The 27735-nt window shown below is 40.8% G+C and overlaps 1 protein-coding gene across 2 annotated transcripts in view; it reads right to left on the reverse strand.

The window, feature by feature from the left end:
* Positions 1–27735, reverse strand: part of FMN1 (formin 1) — a 490439-nt gene that overhangs the window by 340694 nt on the left and 122010 nt on the right. Inside the window, exons 1-2 of one of the 2 annotated variants that reach the window (XM_049899607.1) lie at positions 23324–25057; positions 21356–21473 (exon numbers count right to left, since the gene is read on the reverse strand). The exons of the other annotated variant lie outside the window; for it this stretch is intronic. Of the exons in view, the coding sequence (XP_049755564.1) occupies positions 21356–21473; positions 23324–24685 (1480 nt within the window). The 5' untranslated portion in view covers positions 24686–25057. Of the gene's footprint in view, positions 1–21355; positions 21474–23323; positions 25058–27735 lie in introns of those variants that run through there. 2 annotated transcript variants of the gene reach the window in all.

Genomic DNA, 27735 nt, shown 5'->3' on the forward strand with positions numbered 1-27735 from the left:
ACACTCGGGGGTTGGTTTTCAGTCTCCTGCCTTGTTCACAGCGTGACCCCCTGCTGCAATCAGATACCGTACATACGCCAATCACCCCTGCCCCTCTAAGATGCGAGGACAGAGCCTGTACCACACACTTGATGATCAGCTACCTGGAAACCTAAGCTGAATTCATACAAGAAAACTGAATGGACTCCTAGACTGATATACCTGATAACAGCTCTAGCCAGCTGGGGACAGGACATCAGAGCTCCAAAAGTGAAAATAATCAAGCTTGCCCACTCAAGCAACCCATAGCAGTATACTGAAACAAAACAAAGCAAGAAGCTATGACATAGTAAGCAAGCATAAACTAATACAATAACTTACAGATGGCTCAGAGACAACAGTCAATATCAAGTCACATAAAGAAACAGACCATGATCACAACAGGCTCTCAAAACAAAGAATCCAGGGATCTTTTAGATGAAAGTGCATTCTTAGAATTACCAGATGCAGAATACAAAAGTTTAATACACAGAACCCTTCAAGACATCAGGAAGCAAATGAGACAATACGCAGAACAAGCCAAGGAACACACAGATGAAACAATTTAAGAAATTAGAAAGATTATGCAGGAACATAATCAAAAGTTTAATAAGCTGGAAAAATCCACAGTCAGGCAGTAATCAGAAATTCAGAAGATTAAGAATACAATTACACAAGTAGACAACTCAACAGAAAGTCAGAGGAGAAGAATTCAGCACGTAGAAGCTACAATTTTGGAACTCGAAGAGAAATCACTTGGCACTAATATATTTGAAGAAAAATCAGATAAAAGAATTTTTAAAAATGAAGAAACCTTAAGGATCATGTGGGACTCTATCAAGAGAAATCACCTACGAGTGACTGGAGTATCAGAACAGGGAGGGATAAAAGAAAATACAGAGAGAATTGTTGAAGATTTGTTGGCAGAAAACTTCCCTGATATTGTGAAAGATGAGAAGGTATCTATCCAAGATGCTCATCGAACGCCACATAAGGTAGATGTTAAAAGAAAGTCACCAAGACATATTAGAATCAAACTTGCCAAAACCAAAGATAAAAAGAGAATTATAAGAGCAGCGAGGGATACACAAAAAGTCACCTACAAAGGAGAGCCAGTAAGAATCAGCTTGGACTACTCAGAAGAAAACACGCAGGCAAGAAGGCAATGGGATGACATTTTTAAGAAATCGAAGGAAAAAAAAACTGCCTGCCAAGAATCATATATCCAGCAAAACTGCCTCTTAAATATGAAGGGGGTATTAAGACATTTCCAGACAAACACAAGTTTAGAGAATTCGGGAAAACCAAACCAAAACTACAAGAGATACTAAAGGGAGTTCTTTGGTTAGAAAATCAATAATATCAGGACTAGAACACCGGGCAGAGCAACCAGAAGTCAACCCAGACAGGGAAATGCAAAAACACAAAGCAAGAGTATAAAAAAATAAATAAATAAAAGCTCAAAACAGGGTAACGGCGATCTTATTATATAAAAGAAGACACCATTAGAATAATAAAGAGAGACTTAGAAATGTAATCATACACCTGCCATATGGAGAGGAAGATATGGCAATAGAAAGAAATAAAAGTTAGGTTTAAATTTAGAAAAACAGAGGTAAATGATAAGGTTACCATAAAGGGGGACAAACTATACTACTCATCCAAATAAAATACAAGGGAAAAATACAGACTCAGCAGAAACAAAACCAAAAACAACAAATATGAGGAAAGGACAATACATAAAGATAATCTACTCAGCACATAAAATTAAGTGGGAAAAAAAACTGTCAACAACACACAAAAAAAGACATCAAAATGATAACACTAAATTCCTACCTATCCATAATTATCCTGAATGTAAATGGACTAAATGTACCAATAAAGAGACAGAGAGTGGCAGAATGGATTAAAAAACAAGATTCATCTATATGCTGCCTACAAGAGACACACCTTAGACTTAGAGACACAAACAAACTAAAACTCAAAGGATTCAAAAAAATATAGCAAGCAAACAACAATCAAAAAAGAGCAGGAGTGGCAATATTAATTTCTGACAAAATAGGCTTTAAAGTTAAATCCATCAGAAAGGATAAGGAAGGACACTATATAATGATTAAAGGGACAACACACCAAGAAGATATAACCATGTTAAATATTTATGCACCCAATGAGAGGGCTGCAAGATACATAAAACAAACTCTATCAGCATTGAAAAGTGAGATAGACAGTTCCACAATAATAGTAGGAGATTTCAACACATCACTTTCGGTGAAGGACAGGACATTCAGAAAGAAGCTCAACAAAGATATGGAAGATCTAAAGGCCACAGTCAACCAACTTGACCTCATAGACATATACAGAACACTCTACCCAACAGCAAACAAGTATACTTTCTTTTCTAGGGCACAAGGAATATTCTCTAGAATAGACCACATATTAGGTCATAAAGCAAGCCTTAGCAGAATCCAAAACTTTGAAATATTACAAAGCATCTTCTCTGACCATAGGGCCATAAAAGTGGAAATCAATAACAGGAAAAGCAAGGAAAAGAAATCAAACACTTGGAAACTGAACAATACCCTGCTCAAAAAAGGCTGGATTACAGAAGACATTAAGGATGGAATAAAGAAATTCATAGAATCCAATGAGAATGAAAACACTTCATATCACAACCTTTGGGACACAGCAAAAGCAGTACTCAGAGGCCAATTTTTATCAATAAATGCACACATTCAAAAAGAAGGGCTAAAATCAAACAATTATCCCTAAAACTTGAACAAATAGAAAGAGAGCAACAAAAGAAACCCATAGGCACCAGGAGAAAACAAATAGTAAATATTAGAGCTGAACTAAACGAAATAGAAAACAGAAAAACAATTGAAAGAATTAACAAGACCGAAAGCTGGTTTTCTGAAAAAAAATCAATAAAACTGATAAATCATTGGCCAAACTGACAAAAGAAAAACAAGAGAGGAAGCAAATAACCCGAATAAGAAATGAGATAGGCGATATTACAACACACCCGACTGAAATAAAAGGAATCATATCAGATTACTATGAAAAACTATACTCAAATTTGAAAACCTAGAAGAAATGGATGAATTCCTAGAAACATACTACCTACCTAAACTAACACAAACAGAAGTAGAACAACTAAATAGACCCATAACAAAAGAAGAGATTGAAAAGGTAATCAAAAAACTCCCAACAAAAAAAAAGCCCCTGGTCCGGAGGGCTTCACTGCAGAGTTCTACCAAACTTTCAGAGAAGAGTTAACACCACTACTACTAAAGGTATTTCAGAGCATAGAAGAGGATGGAATACTACCAAACTCATTCTATGAAGCCACCATATCCCTGATACCAAAACCAGGTAAAGACACCACAAGAAAAGAAAATTATAGACCTATATCTCTCATGAATATAGATGCAAAAATCCTCAACAAAATTCTAGCCAATAGAATTCAACAACATATCAAAAAAAAGAATTCACCATGACCAAGTGGGATTTATACCAGGTATGCAGGGATGGCAGGGATGGTTCAACATTAGAAAACCAATTAATGTAATCTACCGCAAAAATAAAACAAAAGACAAGAATCACATGATTTTATCAATTGATACAGAAAAGGCATTTGACAAAGTTTAACACCCATTCATGATAAAAACTCTCAGCAAAATAGGAATAGAAGGCAAATTCCTCAACATAATAAAGGGAATTTATACAAAGCCAACAGCCAACATCACCCTAGAGAAAGCCTGAAAGCATTCCCATTGAGATCCGGAACCAAAAAAGGATTACCTTTATCACCGCTCTTATTCAACATTGTGTTGGAGGTTCTAGCCAGAGCAATTAGGCTAGATAAAGAAATAAAGCGCATCTGGATTGGCAAGGAAGAAGTAAAAGTGTCTCTATTTGCAGATGACATCTTATACACAGAAAACCCTAAGGAATCCTCCAGAAAACTACTGGAACTAATAGAAGAGTTCAGCAGAGTATCGGGATACAAGATAAACATACAAAAATCAGCTGGATTCCTCTACACCAACTAAAAGAACATCAAAGAGGAAATCACCAAATCAATGCCATTTACAGTAGCCCCCAAGAAGAGAAAATACTTAGGAATAAATCTTATCAGAGATGTAAAAGACTTATACAAAGGAAACTACGGTACGCTTCTGCAAGAAACCAAAAGAGACCTACATAAGCGGAAAAACGTACCTTGCTCATGGATAGCAAGACTTAACATTATAAAAATGTCTATTCTACCAAAAGCGATCTATACATTTAACGCAATTCTGATCCAAATCCCAAAGACTTTCTTTAATGAGATGGAGAAACAAATCACCAACTTCATATGGAAGGCAAAGAGGCCCCGGATAAATAAGGCATTAATGAAAAAGAAGAAGAAAGTGGGAGGCCTTACTTTATCTGATTTTAGAATCTATTATACAGCCACAGTAGTCAAAACAGCCTGGTACTGGTATAACAACAGATACATAGACCAATGGAACAGAATTGAGAATCCAGACATAAATCCATCCACATATGAGCAGCTGATATTTGACAAAGGCCCCAAAACAGTTAAATGGAGGAAAGACAGTCTTTTTAACAAATGGTGCTAGCATAACTGGATATCCATCTGCAAAAAAATGAAACAAGACCCATACCTCACTCCATGCACAAAAACTAACTCAAAATGGATCAAAGACCTAAATATAAAATCTGAAACGATAAAGATCATGGAAGAAAAAATAGGGACAACGTTAGGAGCCCTAATACATGGCATAAAGAGTGTACAAAACATTATTCAGAATGCAGAAGAAAAACCAGATAACTGGGAGCTCCTAAAAATCAAACACCTGTACTCATCCAAAGACTTCACCAAAAGGGTAAAAAGACTACCTACAGGCTGGGAAAAAGTTTTTAGCTATGACATTTCCGATCACCATCTGATCTCTAAAATGTACATGATACTGCAAAAACTCAACTACAAAAAGACAAATAACCCAATTAAAAAATGGGCAAAAGATATGAATAGACACTTCACTAACGAAGACATTCAGGTAGCTAACAGATACATGAGGAAATGTTCATGATCATTAGCCACTAGAGAAATGCAGATCAAAACTACAATGAGATTTCATCTCACTCCAACAAGGCTGCCATTAATCCAAAAAACACAAAATAATAAATGTTGGAGAGGCTGTGGAGAGATTGGAACACTTATACACTACTGGTGGGAATGTCAAATGGTACAACCACTTTGGAAATTGATTTGGCACTTACTTAAAAAGCTAGAAATAGAACTACCATACGATCCAGCAATCCCACTCCTCAGAATATATCCTAGAGGAATAAGAGCCTTTACACGAACAGATATATGCACACCCATGTTTATTGCAGCACTGTTTATGATAGTAAAAACATGGAAGCAACCAAGGTGCCCATCAACGGATGAATGGATAAATAAATTATGGTATGTTCACACAATGGAATACTACGCATCGATAAAGAACAGTGAGGAATCTGTGAGACATTTTATAACATGGAGGAACCTGGAAGGCATGATGCTGAGTGAAATTAGTCTGTTGCAAAAGGCCAAATATTGTATAAGACCACTATTATAAGAACTTGAGAAACAGTTTAAACTGAGAAGAAAACATTCTTTTGTGGTTACGAGAGGAGGGAGGGTGGGAGAGGGGTATTCATTCACTAATTAGTTGGTAGATAAGAACTACTTTAGGTGAAGGGAAAGACAACACACAAAACAGGGGAGGTCAGCACAACTGGACTAAAACAAAAGCAAAGAAGTTTCCTGAATAAACTGAATGCTTCGAAGGCCAGTGTAGCAAGGGCAGGGGTTTGGGGACCATCATTTCAGGGGACATCTAAGTCCACTGGCATAATAAAATCTATTAAGAAAACATTCTGCATCCCACTTTGAGGAGTGGCATCTGGGGTCTTAAATGCTAGCAAGCAGCCATCTAAGATGCATCAATTGGTCTCAACCCACCTGGATCAAAGGAGAATGAAGAACACCAAGGACACAAGGTCATTATGAGCCCAAGAGACAGAAAGGGCCACATGAACCAGAGACTACATCAGCCTGAGACCAGAAGAACTAGATGGTGCCCGGCTACAACCAATGACTGCCCTGACAGGGAACACAACAGAAAACCCCTGAGGGAGCAGGAGAGCAGTGGGATGCAGACCCCAAATTCTCATTAAAAGACCAGACTTAATGGTCAGACTGAGACTGGAAGGTCCCCGGTGGTCATGGCCCCCAGACCTTCTCTTGGCCCAGGACAGGAACCATTCCCGAAGCCAACTCTTCAGACATGGATTGGACTGGACAATGGGTTGGAGAGGGATGCTGCTGAGGAGTGAGCTTCTTGGATCAGGTGGACACTTGAGACTATGTTGGCATAGTCTGGAGGGGAGATGAGAGGGTAGAGGGGGTTAGAAGCTGGCGAAATGGACACGAAAAGAGAGAGTGGAGGGAGAGAGTGGGTTGTTTCATTAGGGGGAGAGTAATTGGGAGTATGTAGCAAGGTGTATGTAAGTTTTTATGTGAGAGACTGACTTGATTTGTAAACTTTCACTTAAAGCACAATAAAAATTATAAAAAAATAAAAATCCTCACAACTGGACCAATAAGTAACATCATGATAAACAGAGAAAACACTGAAGCTGTCACGGATTTCATCTTAATTGCATCCACAATCGATGCCCATGGAAGCACCAGTCAAGAGATTAAACAACACATTGAACTGGGCAAGTCTGCTACAAAAGACCTCTTTCAAGTGTTAAATAGCAAAGATAACCACTTTAAGGACTAAGGTGTCCCTGATCCAACCATGGCGTTTTCAGTTGCCTCATATGATTGAGATTTTTGCTGAAAATCATTCAAAAGCCGTTCCAGAAATATTCTGCCAGAAATTCAAGCCAGATTCAGAAGAGGACATGGAATGAGGGATATTATGGCTGATGTCAGATGGATCTTGGCTGAAAGTAGAGAATACCAGAATGACGTTTACTGGTGTTTTATTGACTATGCAAAAGCATTCAACTGTGTGGATCATAAAAAATTATGGATAACATTGGAAAGAATGGGAATTCCAGAATACTTAATTGTGCTCATGAAGAGCCTATACACAGACCAAGAGGCAGTCATTTGAACAAAAGAAGGGGATATTGTGTGGTTTAAAATCAGGAAGGGTGTGCATCAGGGTTGTATTCTTTCATCATACTTATTCTATCCTGTATGCTGAGCAAATAATCTGAGAAGCTGGACTATATGAAGAAGAATGTGGCATCAGGATTGGAGGAAGTCTCACTAACAACCTGCAATATGCAGATGACACAACCTGGATTGCTGAAAGTGAAGATGGCTTGAAGCACTTACTGATGAAGATCAAAGACTACAGCCTTCAGTATGGATTGTACCTCAACACAAAGAAAACAAAAATCCTCACAACTGGACCAATAAGCAACATCATGATAAATGAAAATACTGAAGTTATCAAGAATTTCATTTTACTTAGATTCACCATCAATGCCCACAGCAGCTGAAGTCAAGGAATCAAATGATGAATATAGGGAAAGTCAGCAAAACATGACCAAGGGAAAGCCACTGAAGCTTCCTAAAACACCTGGAGGGACCAAGTTACTGGGGCTGAGGGCTAGGGACTATGGTTTCAGGAGACTTTAGGTCAATTGGCATAACATAGTTCCTAAAGAAAATGTTCTACATTCTACTTTGGCAAGTAGCCTCTGGGGTCTTAAAAGCTTGTGAGCAGCCATCTAAGATATATCTATTGGTCCCACCATGTTCAGAACAAAGGAGAATGAAGAAAACGAACGACACAAAAATATTAGTCCAAAGGACTAATGGACCACATGACCCATAGCCTCCACTAGCCTGAGCCCAGAAGAACTAAATGGTACCCAGCTACCACCACTGACTGCCTTGACAGAGGTCACAATATAGGGTCCCGGACAAAGCAGGAGGAAAATGTAGAACAAAATTCAAATTCACACACAAAAAAAAAAAGACCACAACTTAGTGGCCTGACAGAGGCTGCAGGAACCTCTGAGACTATGGTCCCCAAACACCCTAACTCAGAACTGAGGGCACTCCTAAAGTCCATCTTTCAGCCAAAGATTAGACAGGCCTTTAAACAAAGAATAACACATGTGAGGAACATGCTTCTTGGTTCAATCAAGTATACGAGACCAAACGGGCAATACCTGCACAAAAGCAAAGATGAGAAGGCAGGAAGGGACAGGAAACCTAGACGAATGGACACAGAGAATCCAGGGTTGAAAGGGGAAGGGGGAAAGTGCTGACACATTGCAGGGAGTGCAAAACAATATGTGTACAAATTTTTGAAGGAGAAGCTACTTTGGGCTTTAAACTTTCACCTAAAACACAATTTAAAAAAAGAAATCAAAAGATGTATTGCATTTGGCAGATATACTGTAAAAGACCTCTTTAAGATGTTAAAAACCAAAGATGTCACTTTGAAGACTAAGGTGCACCTGTCCCAAGCCATGGTATTTTCAATCGCCTCATGTGCATGTAGCAGCTGGACAAGGAATAAGAAAAAGTGAAGAAGAATTGATGCAATTGAATTACAGTGTTGGTGAAGAATATTGAAGATACCATGGACTGCCAGAAGAATAAACAAATCTGTCTTGGAAGAAGTACAGCCAGAATGCTCCTTAGAAGCAAGGATGGCAAGACTGCATCTCACATACTGTGGACATGTTATCAGGAGGGGCCACTCCCTGGAGAAGGACATCATGCTTGGTAATGCAGGCGGACAGCAAAAAAAAAGGAAGCCCTCATCAAAATGGAGTGACACAGCGGCTGCAACAACGGGCTCAAGCATAGCATCGATTGTGAGGATGGTGCAGGACCCGCCAGTGTTTCATTCTGTTGTACGTGTGGTCACTATGAGTCGGAACCAACTGGACAGCACCTAACAACAACAATCCAAGATATCTGAATTATAGCAGGCTGCATAGATCTTTTTCCCCCTCTCACTGAAGATTGAAAATGACTGCACTGAAGGAATAAGATAAATGCATAAAAAGTTAAGAAATGTAAGATTTGGAGAACAATTCAACAATGAAAGAGCTATTACACAGCAATACCTGATGGGTAAAGAAATTCAGAAAGGCTCATGAGAGGGTGGGACGGTCAAAACTTTTATTAAAGGAAGCAAAACTGGAGCTGAGGAAAAGATGGGTAGAAACTGGAAGATGAAAAGGCAGAGGCAAAAAATTTGCCAAGTTTGAAAGGTATATGTAATTGATTTTATTGGTTTGATGGAAAAGTTGATACCCTCAGAAGGTATGTGGCTTATCATGAAGAGACCCTGGTGGAATGGCAGTGGATCATTTAATCTATAAACAATAAAGTCTGTGTTATATATATGATAATTACTTATTGTTAAAAATAGAAATGAGTTATTGAACAAATTAAGTTTTAGGTAATTTGGTTTTAGACAACTGGCTTTATGTAAATGAGTCCATCTGAGGCAAATCAACCTAGAGCCAAACATATTTTATTCAAGACTTGGATAACTCATAAAAATAATAATACATCACTACTAAGTCATACATTCATCCAGGCAGGGCAATGAAATGAGAGTTTAAATTGAAAGTATCCCATTTTATTCTTCTAATAGCGCTGACAACAGGTTTAGCAAGAGAAGAGGAATGAGGCATCAGCTAAAATGCAACAAAAAGTATCTATAGATCTGTATTATCTCTTATCCCACTACCCCTCAGTATCATGAATTACAAACATTTTTTAATATATCTGCTCACAATAAAACAGAAGTCATTCATTGCCTCTCATCAGCTATCCGGTAGACCACTGCAAAGAACTCCAAACTAGTCTTCAGACTTCCCCACCGCAGCCATTCACCCACCTCCAGACCCATATTCATCATCAATAGCTCTAGAGAAACCCAGCACCCAGTGCCGTCAATTGGATTCCGACTCACAGCAACCAGCTCTAGGGAAGACTTAACAAAACTCACATCCAGTCCTGTTACTCCCTGCCTAAAACCTTTTAATGACTCCCTGCATTGTCTACAGCTCAAGGTCCTTAGCATGGCATGCCACACAGCCCCCTTCCCTATAAGACCTGGCCTGTTTGAGTCTCTAGGCATATCACCCTTGCAATTCCATCCCTCTTGTCTCCCATCTATCAATCCTAATAAACTACTTGCAGTTCTTCAGACAAGCCCTGCTCTCTCCTTCCTCTACATGTTTGCTCTTCTTGGCCTCCACCTGACCTACGTGGTTTAATATTGTCTTCCAACGCTGCTTAGGGGGCCTATCCTAATCGTATCTGGTAGGGCTGACGACACTCTCTTTTGTGATCTACTATATGCTATACAGGGTCACTATGAGTCGGAATCAACTCAACAGTAATGGGTTTAATGGAGTCCTGGTGGCGTGGTAGTTAAAATGCTTGGCTGCTAACCAAAAGATCAGCAGTTTGAATCCACCAGTCGCTCCTTGGAAACCCTTTGGGGCAGCTGTACTCTGCCCTATAGGGTTGTTATGAGTTGGAATTGACTCCAGGGCTTTTTTTTTTTTTTTTTAATAAGAGCATCTAGAATTTCTCATTGCACTTAATCTGTGTATATTTCACCTCTCCCCCACTCTACCCTTCTGCCAGCTCCCTCCTTTCTCCCACCCCGCCCCCAATACTGAACTATGAACTAAACCCAGATAGGACAGAGTAAAACTGCCCCACAGAGTTTCCAAGGAGCACCTGGTGGATTCGAACTGCCCAACTTTTGGTTAGTAGCCATAGCATTTAACTTGTACACCACCAGGGTCTCTGAGCTATGAGCTACTTGAGTACAATGACCTTGTCTTATTAATCCCTATATTCCAAGCATCTATCACACTTACAAGCACATAGTAGGAGCTCAGTATATATTTGCTAAATAAATTAATGAATACTTTATTATTTGTAATAGTGAATTAACAACAGCACCAAGAAATCAGACACTAATAATGTGATTGGTGTTATTAAATGAGAGGTACGATCTTAGGAGCATCAACAACTCTGATGTCATGGCCATTTACCTGCAACTTCTAAGATTACAACACAAGATGAATATGTGTTCTAACTAAGTCAAAGGAAATCCCCTGGGAGTCATCCTAGCTGTGCCACGCAGCTCAACACACAATAGTAGCTTTTTTAAATCAAAGTTCACTTCTGCTTATCTTGAATGGTGGTACACTAAAGGGGGAGTCTTAGTGTTGAGAAAAAATAACATCACCAGACGACAGCACAGAGGACACATCTGAAAATCATTTGTTTGTTGTTTCTATTTTAACAAATCTAGTGTTTCCACTACTAAGTACACTGCATACTTTGTTATTTAAGATGCTGAAAATGTCCCCTAGTTTCCTTTAGTTTCCCTTATCTTGAATTCACAAAGTTGATTATTTTTGGCTAAGACTGCCTTATTTAAAATGACCAGAAAAATTACCAAATCAAACTTAGTGCTTCATCACGACCCAACAGGACGTATCTCAAGAATGCAGTGACGGTTCCACTCTCATCTGTAATGTAAATGACTTAGATAATCAGACTTAAGAAGAAAATCACATGGTCATTTCAACAACTATACCCCTAAACCATTAAAACCAAACTTCTTTCTTTGTGATAATAACACTTGGGAGCCTGGCTGTATAAAGAATCTTCCTTAACTTGATGAAGGTTATTAACTAAATATTTCCAACAGAGGTGTAATGTAAACTATTTACAACTTTGTTTTGGAGGTCCTAGCTAGCCACAGGAGAAAAGACGTGGCAGTCTGCTTCTGTAAAGCTTAAACCAAAACAAACCCACTGACACAGAGTTGATCCCCAACTCATAGCAACCGTATAGGACAGAGCAGAACCACCCAATGCGGTTTCCAAGGCTGTAATTTTTATGGACGCAGACTGCCACATCTTTCTCCAGCGGAGCAGCTGGTAGGTTCAAACCGCCAACCTTTCAGTTAGCAGGTTAAAATAAGTGAATCAAGAGAAAATGATAAAGGATGTAGAAATAGACTAGCATATAGAAAGGTATTTGTAATATGAGAGTTGGTCCTATCTACACAGTAAAAATGAACCACTTGCTAAATGTCAGGACAATTGGTTATAATTTGGAAAAAACAAAACTAATAATAGCGGCTTACATTATTTTGGTTTTGCTATGCGCCAGACACCGCACAAGGCTCTTTAAATGCATTATTTCACTGAATACTCAGAATCGCCTTTTTTTTTTTTTTTTTACAGATAAGAAACCTGAGGCACTGCCAGGCTAATTAACTTGTGTGGAGTCAGTAACTGTTGAAGTCTGAATTTGACTCTGTGACATTCAATTCCATAGCTCAAGCTCTCTAATCATTACAGCATACTGCCTCTCTTTAATGCATCCTTACCTATATCACATACAAAAATAAATTCTACCTGGAATAAAAACCTTAACACACATATGTGTGTATATTAGTTGAAAATACACATATTGTTAAAGTTTAGGTTGGTGAAAGCCTTAAGACCAAGAACAATAACAAATCCAGATACCACAAAGGAAAAGTCTTGACTACTGGAACATGAAACTTCTGTAGAATGACACCATGAGATTAAAGACGTGACAAGCTTTGTCTTGCAATATATACAACAGTCAAAGGACTAATTTCCTTAATATATAAAGAGTTCCTTCAAAAGTAAGGGAGAAAAAAAAAACCCCAAAGGGGCAAAGAACCAACAAGCAAGTCACAAAAGAAGAAATCCAAATGGCCAAAAAATATATGAAAAGACTAGTATCACAGAAATACAAATTAGAAACAATAGTATGTGTGTCCGTTTTTTGCCCAACTGATGGGCAGAAATTTAACGAGTGCTGGTGAGATGTGGGGGGAAGACATTCTTCTTTTGAGTTAGTATTAACAGGTTCAGTATTTTGAGAGGACGATTGCACAGTATCCACCAGCGGTTAAAACGGGCAGGGTACACGTAAAACTGGTAACAATGGAACCCTACACAGCATGAAACTAAATGGACCACAGGTAGACGCAGCACCATGGAGGGTCCTCCCGAGCGTAATGTGGAAGGAAAGAAGCCAGACACAAAATGAATCCCTTTATGCAAAGTTAAGAAATAGGTGAAACTAATCTATGGTGTTAGAAGTCAGGGCAGTGATTTCCTTTGAGGAAAAGGGAAGGTGCAGTGATTGGAAGAGGGCAGAAGGTGGGCTGCAGAGATGCTGTTGTTACAACAACACTGTTGTTACATTGCCACTGAGTCCATTCTGACTCTCACAGTGATCCTGTACGTGACAGAGTGGAATGGCCCCAAGGGTTTCCTATGCTGTAATCTTTACAGGAGCAGATCGCCAAGTCTTTTCTGTCACGGAGCCACTGGTGGGTTTGAACCACTGGTGGGTTTTGGTTAGCAGTTGAGCTTAGCCGTTGTGCTGCCCCACTCCCAAACAAAACCCACTGCTGTTGAGTCGATTCCAACTCATAGCAACTCTATAAGACAGAGCAGAACTGCCCCACAGGGTTTCCAAGGCTGTAAATCTTTACAGAGGCAGACTGCCACATCTTTCTCCCATGGAGGCGCTGGTGACTTTGAGCCACTAACCTTCAGGTTAATAGCAGAGCGCCTTACCACTGTGTCACCAGGGCTCCTTAAAAAATGTGGCATAATTAGAGGAACACAGATTAAAACTACGATGAGATTCCACCTCACTCCAACAAGGCTGGCATTAATCCAAAAAACACAAAATAATAAATGTTGGAGAGGCTGCGGAGAGATTGAAACGCTTATACACTGCTGGTGGGAATGTAAAATGGTACATCCACTTTGGAAATCTATCTGGCGTTTCCTTAAAAAGTTAGAAATAGAACTACCATATAACCCAGAAATCCCACTCCTCGGAATATATCCTAGAGAAATAAGAGCCTTTACACGAACAGATATATGCACACCCATGTTTATTGCAGCACCGTTTACAATAGCAAAAAGCTGGAAGCAAACAAGATGTCCATCAACAGATGAATGGATAAATAAATTATGGTATATTCACACAATGGAATAGTACGCATCGATAAAGAACAGTGATGAATCTGTGAAACTTTTCATAACATGGAGGAACCTGGAAGGCATTATGCTGAGTGAAATTAGTCAGAGGCAAAAGGACAAATATTGTATAAGACCACTATTATAAGATCTTGAGAAATAATTTAAACTGAGAAGAGCACATTCTTTTGTGGTTACAAGAAGGGGGAGGGAGGGAGGGTGGGAGAGGGTTATTTACTGATTAGATAGTAGACAAGAACTACTTTAGGTGAAGGGAAGGACAATACTCAATACAGGGAAGGTCAGCTCAACTGGACTGGACCAAAAGCAAAGAAGTTTCCTGGATAAACTGAATGCTTCGAAGGTCAGCAGAGAAAGGGCGGGGGTTTGGGGACTATGGCTTGAGGGAACATCTAAGTCAATTGGCAAAATAAATTCTATTAAGAAAACATTCTGCATCCCACTTTGAAATGTGGCGTCTGGGGTCTCAAATGCTAACAAGTGGCCAACTAAGAGGCATCAATTGGTCTCAACCCACCTGGTTCAAAGGAGAATGAGGAACATCAAGGTTACAAGAGAATTATGAGCCCAAGAGACAGAAAGGGCCACATGAACTAGAGACTTACATCATCCTGAGACCAGAAGAACTAGATGGTGCCCGGCCACAACTGATGACTGCCCTGACAGGGAGCACAACAGAGAACCCCTGAGGGAGCAGGAGATCAGTGGGATGCAGACCCCAAATTCTCATAAAAAGACCAGACTTAATGGTCCAACTGAGACTAGAAGAATCCCGGCGGTCATGGTCCCCAAGCCTTCTGTTGGCCCAGGATAGGAACCATTCCCAAAGACAACTCATCAGACATGGAATGGACCGGACAATAGGTTGGAGAGAGATGCTGATAAGGAGTGAGCTACTTCTATCAGGTGGACACTTGAGACTGTGTTGGCATGTCCTGTCTGGAGAGGAGATGGGAGGGTAGAGAGGGTTAGCAACTGGCAAAACAGTCACAAAAGGAGAGACTAGAAGGAGGGAGCAGGCTGACTCATTAGGGGGAGAGTAAATGGGAGTATGTAGTAAGGTGTATATAAGTTTATATGTGAGAGACTGACTTGATTTGTAAACTTTCACTTAAAGCACTATAAAAATTATTTAAAATTAAAAAAAAAAATGTGGCATAGGCTATGGCATATCAAACTTCATTCTCATCTCCCTGAAAGAGGCTTCAAAGTGGATTTGATGGGCTGGTTCTACTTTCTCTAAGATACAATAAAACTACTAAAATATAACCCATTCCAATGCATAGCAACGCTACAGGACAGAGTAGAACTGCCCCGTAGGGTTCACAAGGCTGTAATCTTTACTGAAGCAGATTGCCACATCTTCCACCTGCACAGCAGCTGGTGGATTCGAACCACCAACCTTTCAGTTAGCAGCTGAATGCTTAACCACTGCACCACCAGGGCTCCTCACTAAAATATACAAGGATTAAAATAAAAAATGTTTGTTCATGTTGACTTAAAATTAGGCCTACATGGATCACGCACTTTAGCAGAGAAGCTGTAGCTCAACAGAGGTTAAGTCAATAAGACCCACCAGAACTTCATAAGGAAACCCTGGTGGCGTAGTGGCTAAGATCTCCGCTGCTAACCAAAAGGCTAGCAATTCGAATACACCAGGTACTCCTTAAAAATCCTATGGAGAAGTTCTACTCTGTCCTATGGGGTGGCTATGAGTTGGAATTGACTCAATTGCAATGGGTTTGGGTTTTTTTTTTTGAACTTCATAAGGCTCCTCAGACCACAAGTATTTTGACTTGCTTTAAGTTACCCTCCCTAGTACTAAAATATCATTAATAGTCCCCTCTTTCATTTTTTTTTTTTATATGAGGGGTCAAAACGGCAGCATGAAATGACCAAGTCGGTTTCTGCAGATGTGTCCAGTGAGCCTCAGATGTTCTCCTTTATATCTCAGATTTGGTTCACTCAGGTCCTGTCATTTTTCATAACCCACATAATTCTTAAATACTCCTGCCCCCACCCCAGTGTTTTCCTTGCTGGATCTTTAAATGACGGTATAAAAAAGTTAAAAAAAAAATCCACTGCCATCTAGTCAATTCCAACTCATAGTGACCCTACAGGATAGAGCAGAATTGCCCCATAGAGTTTCCAAGGAGCACCTGGTGAATTTGAACTGCTGACCTTTTGGTTAGTAGTCATAGCACTTACCCACTATGCCACCAGGATTTCCAAATAATGGTATAGTGGCAGGAAAAAATCCATCACTCTCCACCCTACCCTCCCCCGCCACCACCCCCCCCTTGAAACTGCAGTCCTCTCCAAATCGTAATGCCAGCTCTTTTATTAATTACGTGTGTCTTTCAACAAGTCATAACCTCTCTGGCTCTCATCTGAATGAATAGGATGAACTAAATGATTTCTAAGACACTTGCAACCCTAAATTTTTAATATTCTACAAATCCTGACTCAGTGTTTTAATCTCTTGGTCCTACCCGCTTGTGCCGAAGATCTTTAGTAGTATTTCCCTGAACAAACTATGGGATTCCTCAGTTGCTGATACACACACACAATGGGATTCCCTCTCCTTAACATCAAACTTTAACCCCTGTTTGTATAGGCAGAGTCAACCTGCCCCTCTCTACAGCTTCCAGCTAGATAGTAAGCCAGGCTTAGCATTGTCACTTGTCCTCCAGTTTCCCAATATAACTCCTTCTATGCCCACAAGATACGAAGTTCTCCTGGTCTTTAATCTGTGTGGCTTCCTATTTCTGGTCTCTCACCATTACTCCATGCAAGTAATGGCAGCATGTCACAAAGATCTAAACAATACACAGTGCACACACCCATTGCCTAAACTGTGAAAGAAGACACTTCGGACAATTTATCTGGATGCGTGACCCGAAAGGAAAATTCATTCATAGCTAATGCAGCCTGTTAGCTATGAATGGAGGAATTAAAACTCAAAGTACAGTAGGGTAATGAAATAGTCTGAGATATTTATAGCTCTCCCTGGCTGGTGAAGCAAGGCTGTCTGACTCACCAGGAAGGGTGGTGAACAGCTCTATTACTCTGCAATGAAAGGAACTCAAATTAGAACCAAACCAGAATGAAGGTGGACTTGTACTAAGCTGAGGGATGGTTATTTCTCTATCAATTCAATTCTCAATTCAAAATACTCTAAATAGGAGCATTTCTGAGGTGCTCCAAGGTTCTGCTCACTCACAATAACCACAACAGCCCATGCTAGGTCCCCTTTTCGACAAGAGCCACAGTCCTCATACAGCAAGGCAGTCCTCACACCATCGTCTCCCAGGCCCAAGCCAGCTCTGAGGTGCAAGTGGAGAGAAGGAGAACATCTCCTGAAGCACATTAGAAGAGAAACCAAATATGCACAGTTTATTTTGTTTCAAAAGACATGACAGCTTTTCTTCTTTGTATTTTCTCTTTCTCATTCCATGGGCAATTAAGTTACCGCAGGTTCCCCAAATAGTACCATTTTAATCCCACAAACATTAACCTCATTTCCCCTCAGGATTCTGAGGCACACACTACGACAATATGTATTTTTAAATGTCTTAACAGATAATGAGAAATTTCAGGCAGTCTGTCATAATACGAAATAGGAGGTGAACAGGAAAAGGAAGCCCAAGTGATGGGCTGAGCGTTTGGACAGGGGTTCTTCATGTCAACTGGGGGGGGGGGGGCGGGGGGGCAGATGGCGTGGGGGGGCAGGAAGGTCTGAAACATCTGCAAAATGTCTGCAGTATTTTCTTCTGTAGCTTTCTATCACCGTCAGGTTTTTTAAGGAGTCTCAAAACATTAAGAATCATTGTTGTTAGGTGCCAGCAAGTCGTTTTTATACAGAGTAGAACTGCCCATAGGATTTTCCTGGCTACAGTCTTTATGGAAACAGATCACCAAGTCTTTCTCCCATAGAGTGGCTGGGTGGGTTCCAACCGCCAACCTGCCAAGCACTTAACCATCTGTACCACCAGGACTCCTTAAGAATCATTAGCCAGGGTAAAACAGGGGAAGGTATCCGCTAAGGTCATCAGTCAGTCCAGATGTGTGTCACTCAGTCAAGACCTGGCCCTGGAAAGAAAATCACCTATAGCAAAGCCAGTATTCTTGAGTCACTAGATTCTTCGGAATATTCTCAGGACTTTTAGAAAAAAGAAACAAATCACAAGAAACAAAGTCATACCATGTACTTATTAAAAAAAAAAAAATATGCCTGGGACTATACTTAGAAACAAGTATACACTATACATAAATATACAATTTTTGTATATACTTACGTATAAAAATATATATATACATATAACTTTTAATTCACTGAAGGGCATATAAGAAAATGTGACTGAATAGTTTGATAAGAAAATGTTTCTAGGTAGAAATACTAAGCATTTTAAAGTTCTCAATCGTCAAATTAACTTATAACTGTGGTTTGGCCAACGGGAGCACTGCCCAGAGGAAACAGGGTATTTATTCCCCCAGCGTTCTCCCCACCAGGTCACCATGGATGGGCTGTGTCCCTTTCCTGAAGGCCACAGCTCCTGCATGCAGCTCCCTCCATACTGCCCAGCCTTCCTCTGAAGTTCTGAGGTCCTGGTCACTGCTCCCTTCCCTTAGCGTTGTCTTTAGTATCCAATGATAAGTTCTGAATAAAAGAAAATCTAAGCAGTGACAAGCCCAAGGTGGCTGAGGGCAATACAAGGACAGTGGGGGTTCGGGGGAGGACTCATGGTGAAGAAACACATCTCCTTCCCAGGTTGGCCACAGACTGGGCTTCCATGTCAACATTAAAGAAATCCAACAGCACACTTGAAATCTGAATGCCAGAGTCCTGACCTCCCATTTCACTGATTTAATAGATAACACACTCTAAGAAAAAATAAAGCACGCTGAGGATGTGAAGGCACAAGACTTCAGACACAGAGAACTTCAGATACCTTGAGGTATCTTGAATCTAATTTCTCCGTCTCAGTGTTTCCTACAGAGTGGCAAATTCTGTGTTTCCCTCAGACAGGAAAATCAATGGAAATATGATAGGATGCGTTAAATTTCAAGTTAAATGCTTGTACGACTCCAGTCTTCTGAACGACTGTTTTAGAAAACCAGACATAATGCTAACTTCTTCAAAATGAGCAAAAAAAAATGGCAAGGTAACCCATGCTGGTTTCAAGTAACAGGTTAAAAATGAGTTTCCTCTAGGCATGGGGCATCCTGTTCTTCAGTATTCCCAAAGTATGTTAACAGAGTACTGAGCACCTAGAAGGCTCTCAAGAAGCTGAGCACCAGACCCAGGAGCATGCTGTGCCTGCCACAGTACTGCCAATCCAAGGAGGCTGGCTGGGGAGCTAGCTGAAGTCTCCAGACAATGGCCGGCCCTCTCACTGTGTAAGTGTCTCTTCAGACCACCCAATAGAACCTTTACTGTCTCCCTCCCTGTTCCCATCTCACCCAAGACCTTAGAAAGCTCTCAGAACACATTTCATTACTTAAAAAAAAAAAAAAAAAAGGACTATGAAAGCCAAGGTAAACTAATGTGCTCCTCTGAGACTCTGGAAATGAAGACAGAAACAAGGATGGCAGAATATGCAAAGAGGTATAAAAACCAGTCACCGCTGAGTCAATTTCGACTCATGGCCACCTCGTGTGTCAGAGTAGAATGTGTTCACAGAATTTTCAATGGTTGATTTTTCGGAAGTAGATCACCGGGCCTTTCTTCCGAGGTGCCTCTAGGTGGACTTGAACCTTCAACCTTTCAGTTAGCCGCTGAGCTCGTTAGCCACAAATTCCCCATTATTACTTGAAGTTAACTGAAAAACCATTTATAAATATATTTATAACTAAATGTGACATTTATTTCATTCTCTACTCTGCAAATATCTTATCATTACAAGGAAAATAGCTATGATACACTAGTAAGCACAAGACAAAGGTCACCAACAAAAATTAGGAAGAATTCACGAGATTCTGATTTTTTTATTAAAGCATACTTCAGTACTTTTAATCATTCAAACTAAACCAGATCAAGAAAACAATTACTTAGTATGTCATCCCATATTGCAATCATAGTCATTCCAATTTTGGAAAGTCAAATGTGAGCAAGAAGATTGAGCAGCAAGATACATTATCGTTAAGGATATGATGTTTTCAATCTATAAATCAGGCACTGCATAAAAAAATGCTATGAAGTAATTAATGCCTTGGGGAAGTCCTAAGTTAGCAATTGTGTAAATGGAGGCTGAAAACCATCAGGTTGTAGACCTTGAGATTCAACTAGCATGTTCTCAATCATTGAAGTGATTTGATAATAATGCAGAAAAATCATACATTACTGAACCACCTGTACTTTGATCCACTTACGTCCATCAAAGAATAAACACAGAATTATTTTCCTATGAGCAGACAGATTGATCTTAATATGTACACATACCTAAGACAACCAACCAAATATAAGCCATTTATTGATAATCTTCAAAAAAAAGGAAAAAGGCAAAGGAGTTTCACCAGCGATACATATATGCACACACACATAAAATGAAGATATATGCGTCCTCTCATTTTTCAGTGTTTTTTTAACTTCATGTGAACTTTTCACTTAAAAGAGAAAAAAATATCTCAAGCCCCATTCCATTTAAGTAGATTCAAGTCACGTTCTCGGGAAGGTTTCCAGAGAGTTAGATTGCTTTAAATTGGCCATGCATTAAATAAAGCTTTGTCTAACAGTAGTGGAGGAATAACTGATATGGTATCCGTGCGTTCACTCTGGATGAGGTTCCTTTAGCTCAAAAAGCATTACTCAAAGACAAACAGCAAAGCAGATCACAGCTCTCCAGAGTCATACTCTGCCTCTCTCAGCAACACTGCCAGCTCACACCAACATTATATGAGGGCCAACCACCTGCTTCCTAAGGAATTTGTAATCTACCCTGTCCATTAGCTCCCAAAAGCTTCTCCTACTTTACACGCAGCCCCCTCCTTCGTTCATTCCATTACGCTCACCTTTCATCTCTAAGAGATTTGTTAACAATAAATGTGTAAGGTTCACTTGAACGGCAAAACCGAAAAGACAAGACTTTAGTGTTACATTTTAATAAGGAAACAAAACCCAAATTCTGAGAGTCTATTGAACTAGAACTAAAAGCCATGACAGCAAGAGATTCATTCCTGGGTCCCTGGCTTCCTTTCACTTTACCTGCTTCAGTGTACTTCAATCCCACTTTTTCTTCGGTGTCTTTTGTCTTTGGGGGTGGCCAGACAGCTTGGAGTCTGCCAGGAGTCCTGTCGTCCTGCTCTGTGGGGCTCTGGTCTGGCTGTTGAAAAAACAGGCAAAGAAAAGAATAACTTAAATGAAATATGGCCAGAGTCAATGAATTACTGAAAACAAACATGCTAACTCTAATTCTAAAATTAATGTTAATGGCCAGTTGCGTATCGCTCTCATTCATTGTCACTGAGACCATGTCTTATGACAGTACGCTCCTTTCCCAGAAATATAAAAGTTATCAGTAGAGGTCAACACCAAAAACAATTCAAAGCTAAGCATTTAGAACACTTAACAGATGATTTTTATCATATAACTATAAAAATCACAAACTCACTCTGATCTGGTACAAATGTACCATGCTCAGGTATATTTAGAGGAATGTTTTATAATGTATCCCAAACAACTCCAAGGCTCATTATAGTATAAGACTATTTTGCATTTTCCATGAACATTAGTTATGGGCTAAGACATGCTTCTCCAAGAACTCTGTACCTGTCATTTCAGGTTTCTTTTTTTTTTTTTTTTTCTTTCCTATAAAATACGAATGAGATAGACTTTGTGTTCAAGTTATTTTTTTATGGGAGTTGATATTTACAACTAGGATAATGCTCTCTGTATTGTGCTTAGCTTAGATTTGTTTGGGGGTTTTTTGTTTTGTTTGTAGCTGAAACTTTAAGATAATTTTTCAAGGCTTTTCAATTTCAAATGTTTGAACTAGACAAAACCAAAATCCTGTTGCAGTCCAGTTGATTCCAACTCATGGCAACCCTATAGGACAGAGCAGAACTGCCCCACAGGGTTTCCAAGGAGCAGCTGGTGGATTCAAACTGCAGACCTCTTGGTTAGGAGCAGAACACTTTAAGTACTACGCCACCAGGGTTCCTTTAACAGAATATATTAACTTAAATATACAAAGGAAAATGACAAGCTTACACTGAGTTGATATTAAGCTAGAAATTCTATCCACTGCTCTTATGAACATTTAGTATCCACTGGATAGGTGCTTGCTAGTCTTTACAAATTACCTGAACCAGTGTTCTTTGGATAATATTAATAACAAAAAAATTATTTAAAATATTAATAAAATATTAATAACAGCTCCTATTAATTGGTTGCTTACCATATGCTAACTTTATTTAAATCCTCACAACCACCCTAAAAAAACTTGTTGCCATCGAATCAATTCCGACTTATAGCGACTCTATAGGATGGAGTAGAGGTGCCCTATAGGGCTTCTAAGGAGCAGCTGGTAAATTTGAACTGCTGACCTTTTGGTTAGCAGCCAAGCTCTTAATCACTGCGCCACCGGGGCCTCTTCTTTCCCTCATTCTGTAGATGAGGCAATTGAGACTCAGAGATGATCAAAGTCACTCAGTCAGTAAACGGCAGAGTTAGGATTAGGATTAAAACCCAGTTATCATCCTAAACCCAGGGCTCAGTCAGGATGCCTACCAACCAACATGTCGCATTTCAATCATATCATGAACATGCACTTTGCCAAACGGCGGACTTTCAAAGGAAAAATAAATTTTTCAGAGAGGTGTAATCAAGTGGTGAGGAAATCCCTGTAAATCTGGGTTATACTTCCATATTACATTGCTTCCTCACACTGCTTAGTTTTTATAAGAACATCTACTATAACCGTTTAAGCCCAAAGTCTCCCACTCATACTTTACATTTACCCCTCTATATCAATCCAGAAAAATATGAAAAGAAAAACAGTACTGTACAATTCCATACTCCTTACAAGCTCCATTTAATTTCAATATAATCACCTTTCACCCAAAAGAGGGTCGCTAACAATAGGTAACTGGGATTCACTTTCACAGAAAACTGGAAAAGAAATATCGCAGCATCATATCTTATGGACAAAACGCAAAACCCAATTCTACATACGCTTTTGGAATCAGAGGGACCCTCCGCTGGCCTTGACTTGGACCTTTCAAAAACAGCTCTTAGTGACTCCTTCTCGTGTCTCATCTTGCGCTTGAGAGCTTCTAGCTCAGAGGTATCGGTGGTGGTCCCCTTTTTGGGGGGACGGATGAATAAGGCTTTAAAGGCCTCCAGGGCAGTCTCTGGTGGCTTTGGCTTGACCTCTCCACCCTGGGTTTGGGCTTCTCCAGGGCCGCTCTGGCTCTCCTGGTCAGTGCTGCAGCCCATCTCTCCTCCCCTTGATGGCTCAGGGTCTTCTGCCTTGAGTTCGGTTTTGGGCACGTCAATGTTGAGCAGTTGAGAGAGTTGCTCCAGGAGAGTAGGAGCTGCCTTCAGTTCAGTTGTTTTTTCCCCATTCTTCACTGGCAGCAGCGCTGCCTGAGCTAGGGATTTCTGAACAGGCTGGGTCAATTTGAGCAAAGCCAGGTCCCCATCCTTTGGTTTAATTTCGGTGATGGTCTCTCCTCCCTCAGTCACAGCCCCTTTCTTTAGCACACGAAGCCCACTAAAGAAAGCTGGAAGCTGGAACGTCTTCTCCCCAGGGACTTTTTTGGAAGAGGTACTCTCAGTGACTCCAACGCTAACGCTCTGATTTGCTGCTCCAGGTGGGACGTGGGAACCTTCTTCTCTAGCCTTGGCCTGGTTGGGGCTGTGCTCTGACTGAAGGCCACCATCACTAGATTCTGACTTGCCACTTATCTCAGGTGGAGTCCTTTGCGGACCTTCTGCACAGCGTCCCGCACTGTCTGGCTCTCCAGTGGCAATCTTTTCCCTAGAATCTCCTGGGATTTCTTCAGGCTCTTGGGATGGCTCGGATAAAACAACACCAGAGGTCTTTGAGCTGCTTCCCTCTTCTGGCTCCTGGTCATCATTATCAGTGTCCGAATCACTGGTGGTGTGGACGAGGGTCCCACGAACCAAAATGACATCAGCTGTGTTAACACCCAACGTAGGGAGTGGAAGCTCTTGACCAGGGAGAGGAGTCCCTGCTTCTGCTTTTCCCGGGCTTCCCTCTGACTCAGTCTCCTCCCTTCCAGGATTCCCATCATTTTGGAGGTCAGGTGGAACCTGAGCTTCTGCCTCCTGCTGACCCGAGCCACTGCTGGGGTCATCCTGCCCAGGTGTGGGATCCAAATCTAAGCTTTGGAATGCTTTTAGCACAGCATCTTCCTCTTCTGGCTTCACGGATTCCAATTTACTCGTAAATCCAAACAGGGATTTCATAGAGAACTTACTCAGGATGGACTGAGCCATTTCAAGTCCAGTTTCAGGTTTCTCAGGTTCTGAGACATCACTGCCATTCAGAGAATTACCAACGTCCTCCATGTCTCAGCAATGCCCTCAATGGAAGTTCGGACTTTTGTTACCTTCCCCTGTTTGCTCAGTTCATCCACTCCACCCGCTCTTAATTTACAGGACAGAGAGCGATAGGACCAGGGAGCCAGACTCCTTGGCTGCAGAGAGAGCACACTTGGTTGCTTTCAGGTCACTGTGCCCTCCTTCCGGTTTTGGCGATGAAGGAAAGCCCAGGGCAACTGTAGCAAAGTCTGCGGAGGTTTACCACCAGCAGCAGCGGAGGCTGCGCACCTTACTACACACGGGCCGGGAGGCTGCTCTTCTGGGACTTCTGTATTTATCCCCGTGGATAAAAGGCTTTTTGTCCTAGGGAGAGTCAGCCTGCCCCTGGTAATCCCAGCCGAGAACTTCACCACAAGCTCCGCCCCAGTGCCTGCCCTTCTCCTGGTTGCTTTCAACTTCCTTATTGGCGAGCAAGTTGCGGCTCCTGAAAGTGCTGAGCCAGCAGCGAGCTGATCCTTACAGTCCTGATCCCAGGTCCCCCCCCCACCCCCCGACAGACCCGGAGATTCAAAAGTGATTCAGCAGAAAATTGCTGAAACACATCTTATGGGACCTCTCTTTTCTCCATCTGGATTCCGTTTTGGCCTTTGAGGCCAAAAAAACTAGCAGAGCACCCAGATAAAGAACCACTTAACAAGTCCAAAGCAAAGGAATAACAGTAAAGAAAGAAACTGATCATCTCAAAACGCCCAGAACTCTCAAAGCAGTTAATTTATTGCCCTTGAAGTTTCTTTTTTTTTTTTTTTTTTTTAAGTGTTTTCTCGGCTTCCCTGCAGGTTTCATCTGGAATGCAGATTTTAGCTTGGGGCCAAAGGCAGAAAACCAACTTGACTGGTTTTAGGTTACTGCCCCGGCTGTCTGTGTTCTACAAACAGGCACTTAGGCCAGCATACCCACCACGCCCAGTGTCCACCAGCCATAGGGGTGGTAGAGTCAACAGCCCCAGCCCAACAGGAATGACTACCCTCTACACGCCCTGTGCCAACCTCAGGTCTCCGCTTAGCAGCTGTGGCGTCCAGGCTTTCTTAGGAATCCTGGCAGCAGTAGGGCACTCCTCAATGCTTTATCGTTCTGACCAACTAAATGCAACCTGGTGTGACACAAGGTGACATACAACCTATGCCTTGTTAGGCAGAGTAATTCACCAAAGGTCCCCAAGGATTCACATTCCCCCAAAAGGGCAAGCCATCTGAAAGGTCTTACCTGTCAGGTCTCCATCACAGATCCAATTTGCCTAAAACAAAGCTGAACGGCCAAAACTACTACCAAACATCGCCTCAATGTAGTTTCCACCACTCTGATTAAATGCTGGCAACTAAGCCTGGCAACTAAGGACATGAAAAAATTGCAGCTCTGTTTCCTACCTGCATAGCTGCCTCTTGAGACAGTTTCCTGCTGTACCTAAAGATCTCAGTGTTTTTCAAATCCAGTCCGGTCAGCACGTATTTAATGAGTGCCTGGGATAGTTTTTTTTTTGGGATGGGCAGAGCACAGTCCTGCGCTGGGAAGAGAATCACACTTGCTTAATGGTAATTGTTAGCTCTCTTTGAGCAAAGTGTCGGGAAGACCACGGCCAAGTGTTAAACATAAACAGCAATTTATTCTGCAAAACAGAAGTAGTAGCCACAAGCTAAAAAAGTGTTCATCTGCAGCAGGGAATGGCTGCGGGTCACACACTGATGACTTGAGCCATGTTCCTCAGCCCTAGAAGCAATGAGGATAAGTATGAATTCCGATAAATTCTGATTGCTTTAAGGCATGTCTAGCAATGTGCTCAAAAGTAATCCTCATACCAAAAAAAAAAAAAGATTGTGCATATTATTATACCCCACCAACCGCTATGAGAAAGTTAACAGAGAGAGCACCTCTTAGTCCCTGATTTGACCTGGTGTCTAAATGGACACATTTTTGTTTCTTCCTTATCCTAGCATATTTTGGGATTATTAACTGAGGCATATTTAATGAAAAGGCTGCTAGGACACTCCAGAAAAATTCAGTGGTGTCATTTCAGTCTTAGAACAAGCTTTGTATCTAAAGGAAATACCTACTGATAAAATCAGACTTCTGCTTCTTCATGATTGAGGAAAGAAGGAATCGTCAAAACAAATCAAATAAGATTAGTCTTCTTAAGAGCTACACAAGCCATACAAGAAGGGGGTGGGGGAAGAGTCGTGGCATACACTTAGAAGTAAGATGGAAGGGGTTGGCGTCCCTTCTATACCACAGCATGCAGCAGAATTATAAAGGTTCCCACATCCTCTTGATACCCACAGATGCCAACATAATTTCAGGGTAGTGGGGGAAATCTTTGGTGCCAGAATATTTGATCTTAGCCCCCTGGCTCTAGGTAGGTAAGGCATTATTAGCCTAATTTTAAAAGTTAGGCAACCATGGACAAGAGAAGTAAAGTAACTGATCAAAGTTGCACAGCCAGTCAGTGGGAAGTAATAACAACATCTAATATTTATTGGTTGTTTACTATGTGCCAAGCACCTTCTAGGTGCTTCACATATATTAATTGATTGGATGCTCATAACTACTATATGAAGTTGTTATATTATTCTTATTTTTCTATTAGGAAACTGAGGCATACAAAGATGAACCACCTTGCCCATGGTCACAGAGGCAGTAAGTAGCAGAACTAAAATCTGAATCCGAGAAGCTGTTCTTTAGAATTTACACTTTTAATCACACATCTAAAACCCAGAGCTTCCACTTGCTGTCAAAGTAGGACACCATGTACAATTGAGTCTTGATGTGCACAAGGTCTTTCAGCCCAGTTAATTAGTGGTCTCTCCGAGGAAGTGAAATGAACTTTACCCTCTGAAATGACACAGGAGACTCACCTCATAAAACGTATGTTGAGAATCCCCTCCTGTAACTTTAGGGGAAAATCTAGAGGGATGGGTTAGAATACTAAGCAAAAATTCTAGAGACACTTTGCTTGTTTGTCTACTGCACACACATAAGACACAGAAACCTCTGGATTCATAAACACCTCAGGAGGCTTTCCAGCT

This window comes from Elephas maximus, chromosome 10, assembly GCF_024166365.1.
Source record: "Elephas maximus indicus isolate mEleMax1 chromosome 10, mEleMax1 primary haplotype, whole genome shotgun sequence".
In the NCBI taxonomy this organism is placed as follows: Eukaryota; Metazoa; Chordata; class Mammalia; order Proboscidea; family Elephantidae; genus Elephas; species Elephas maximus.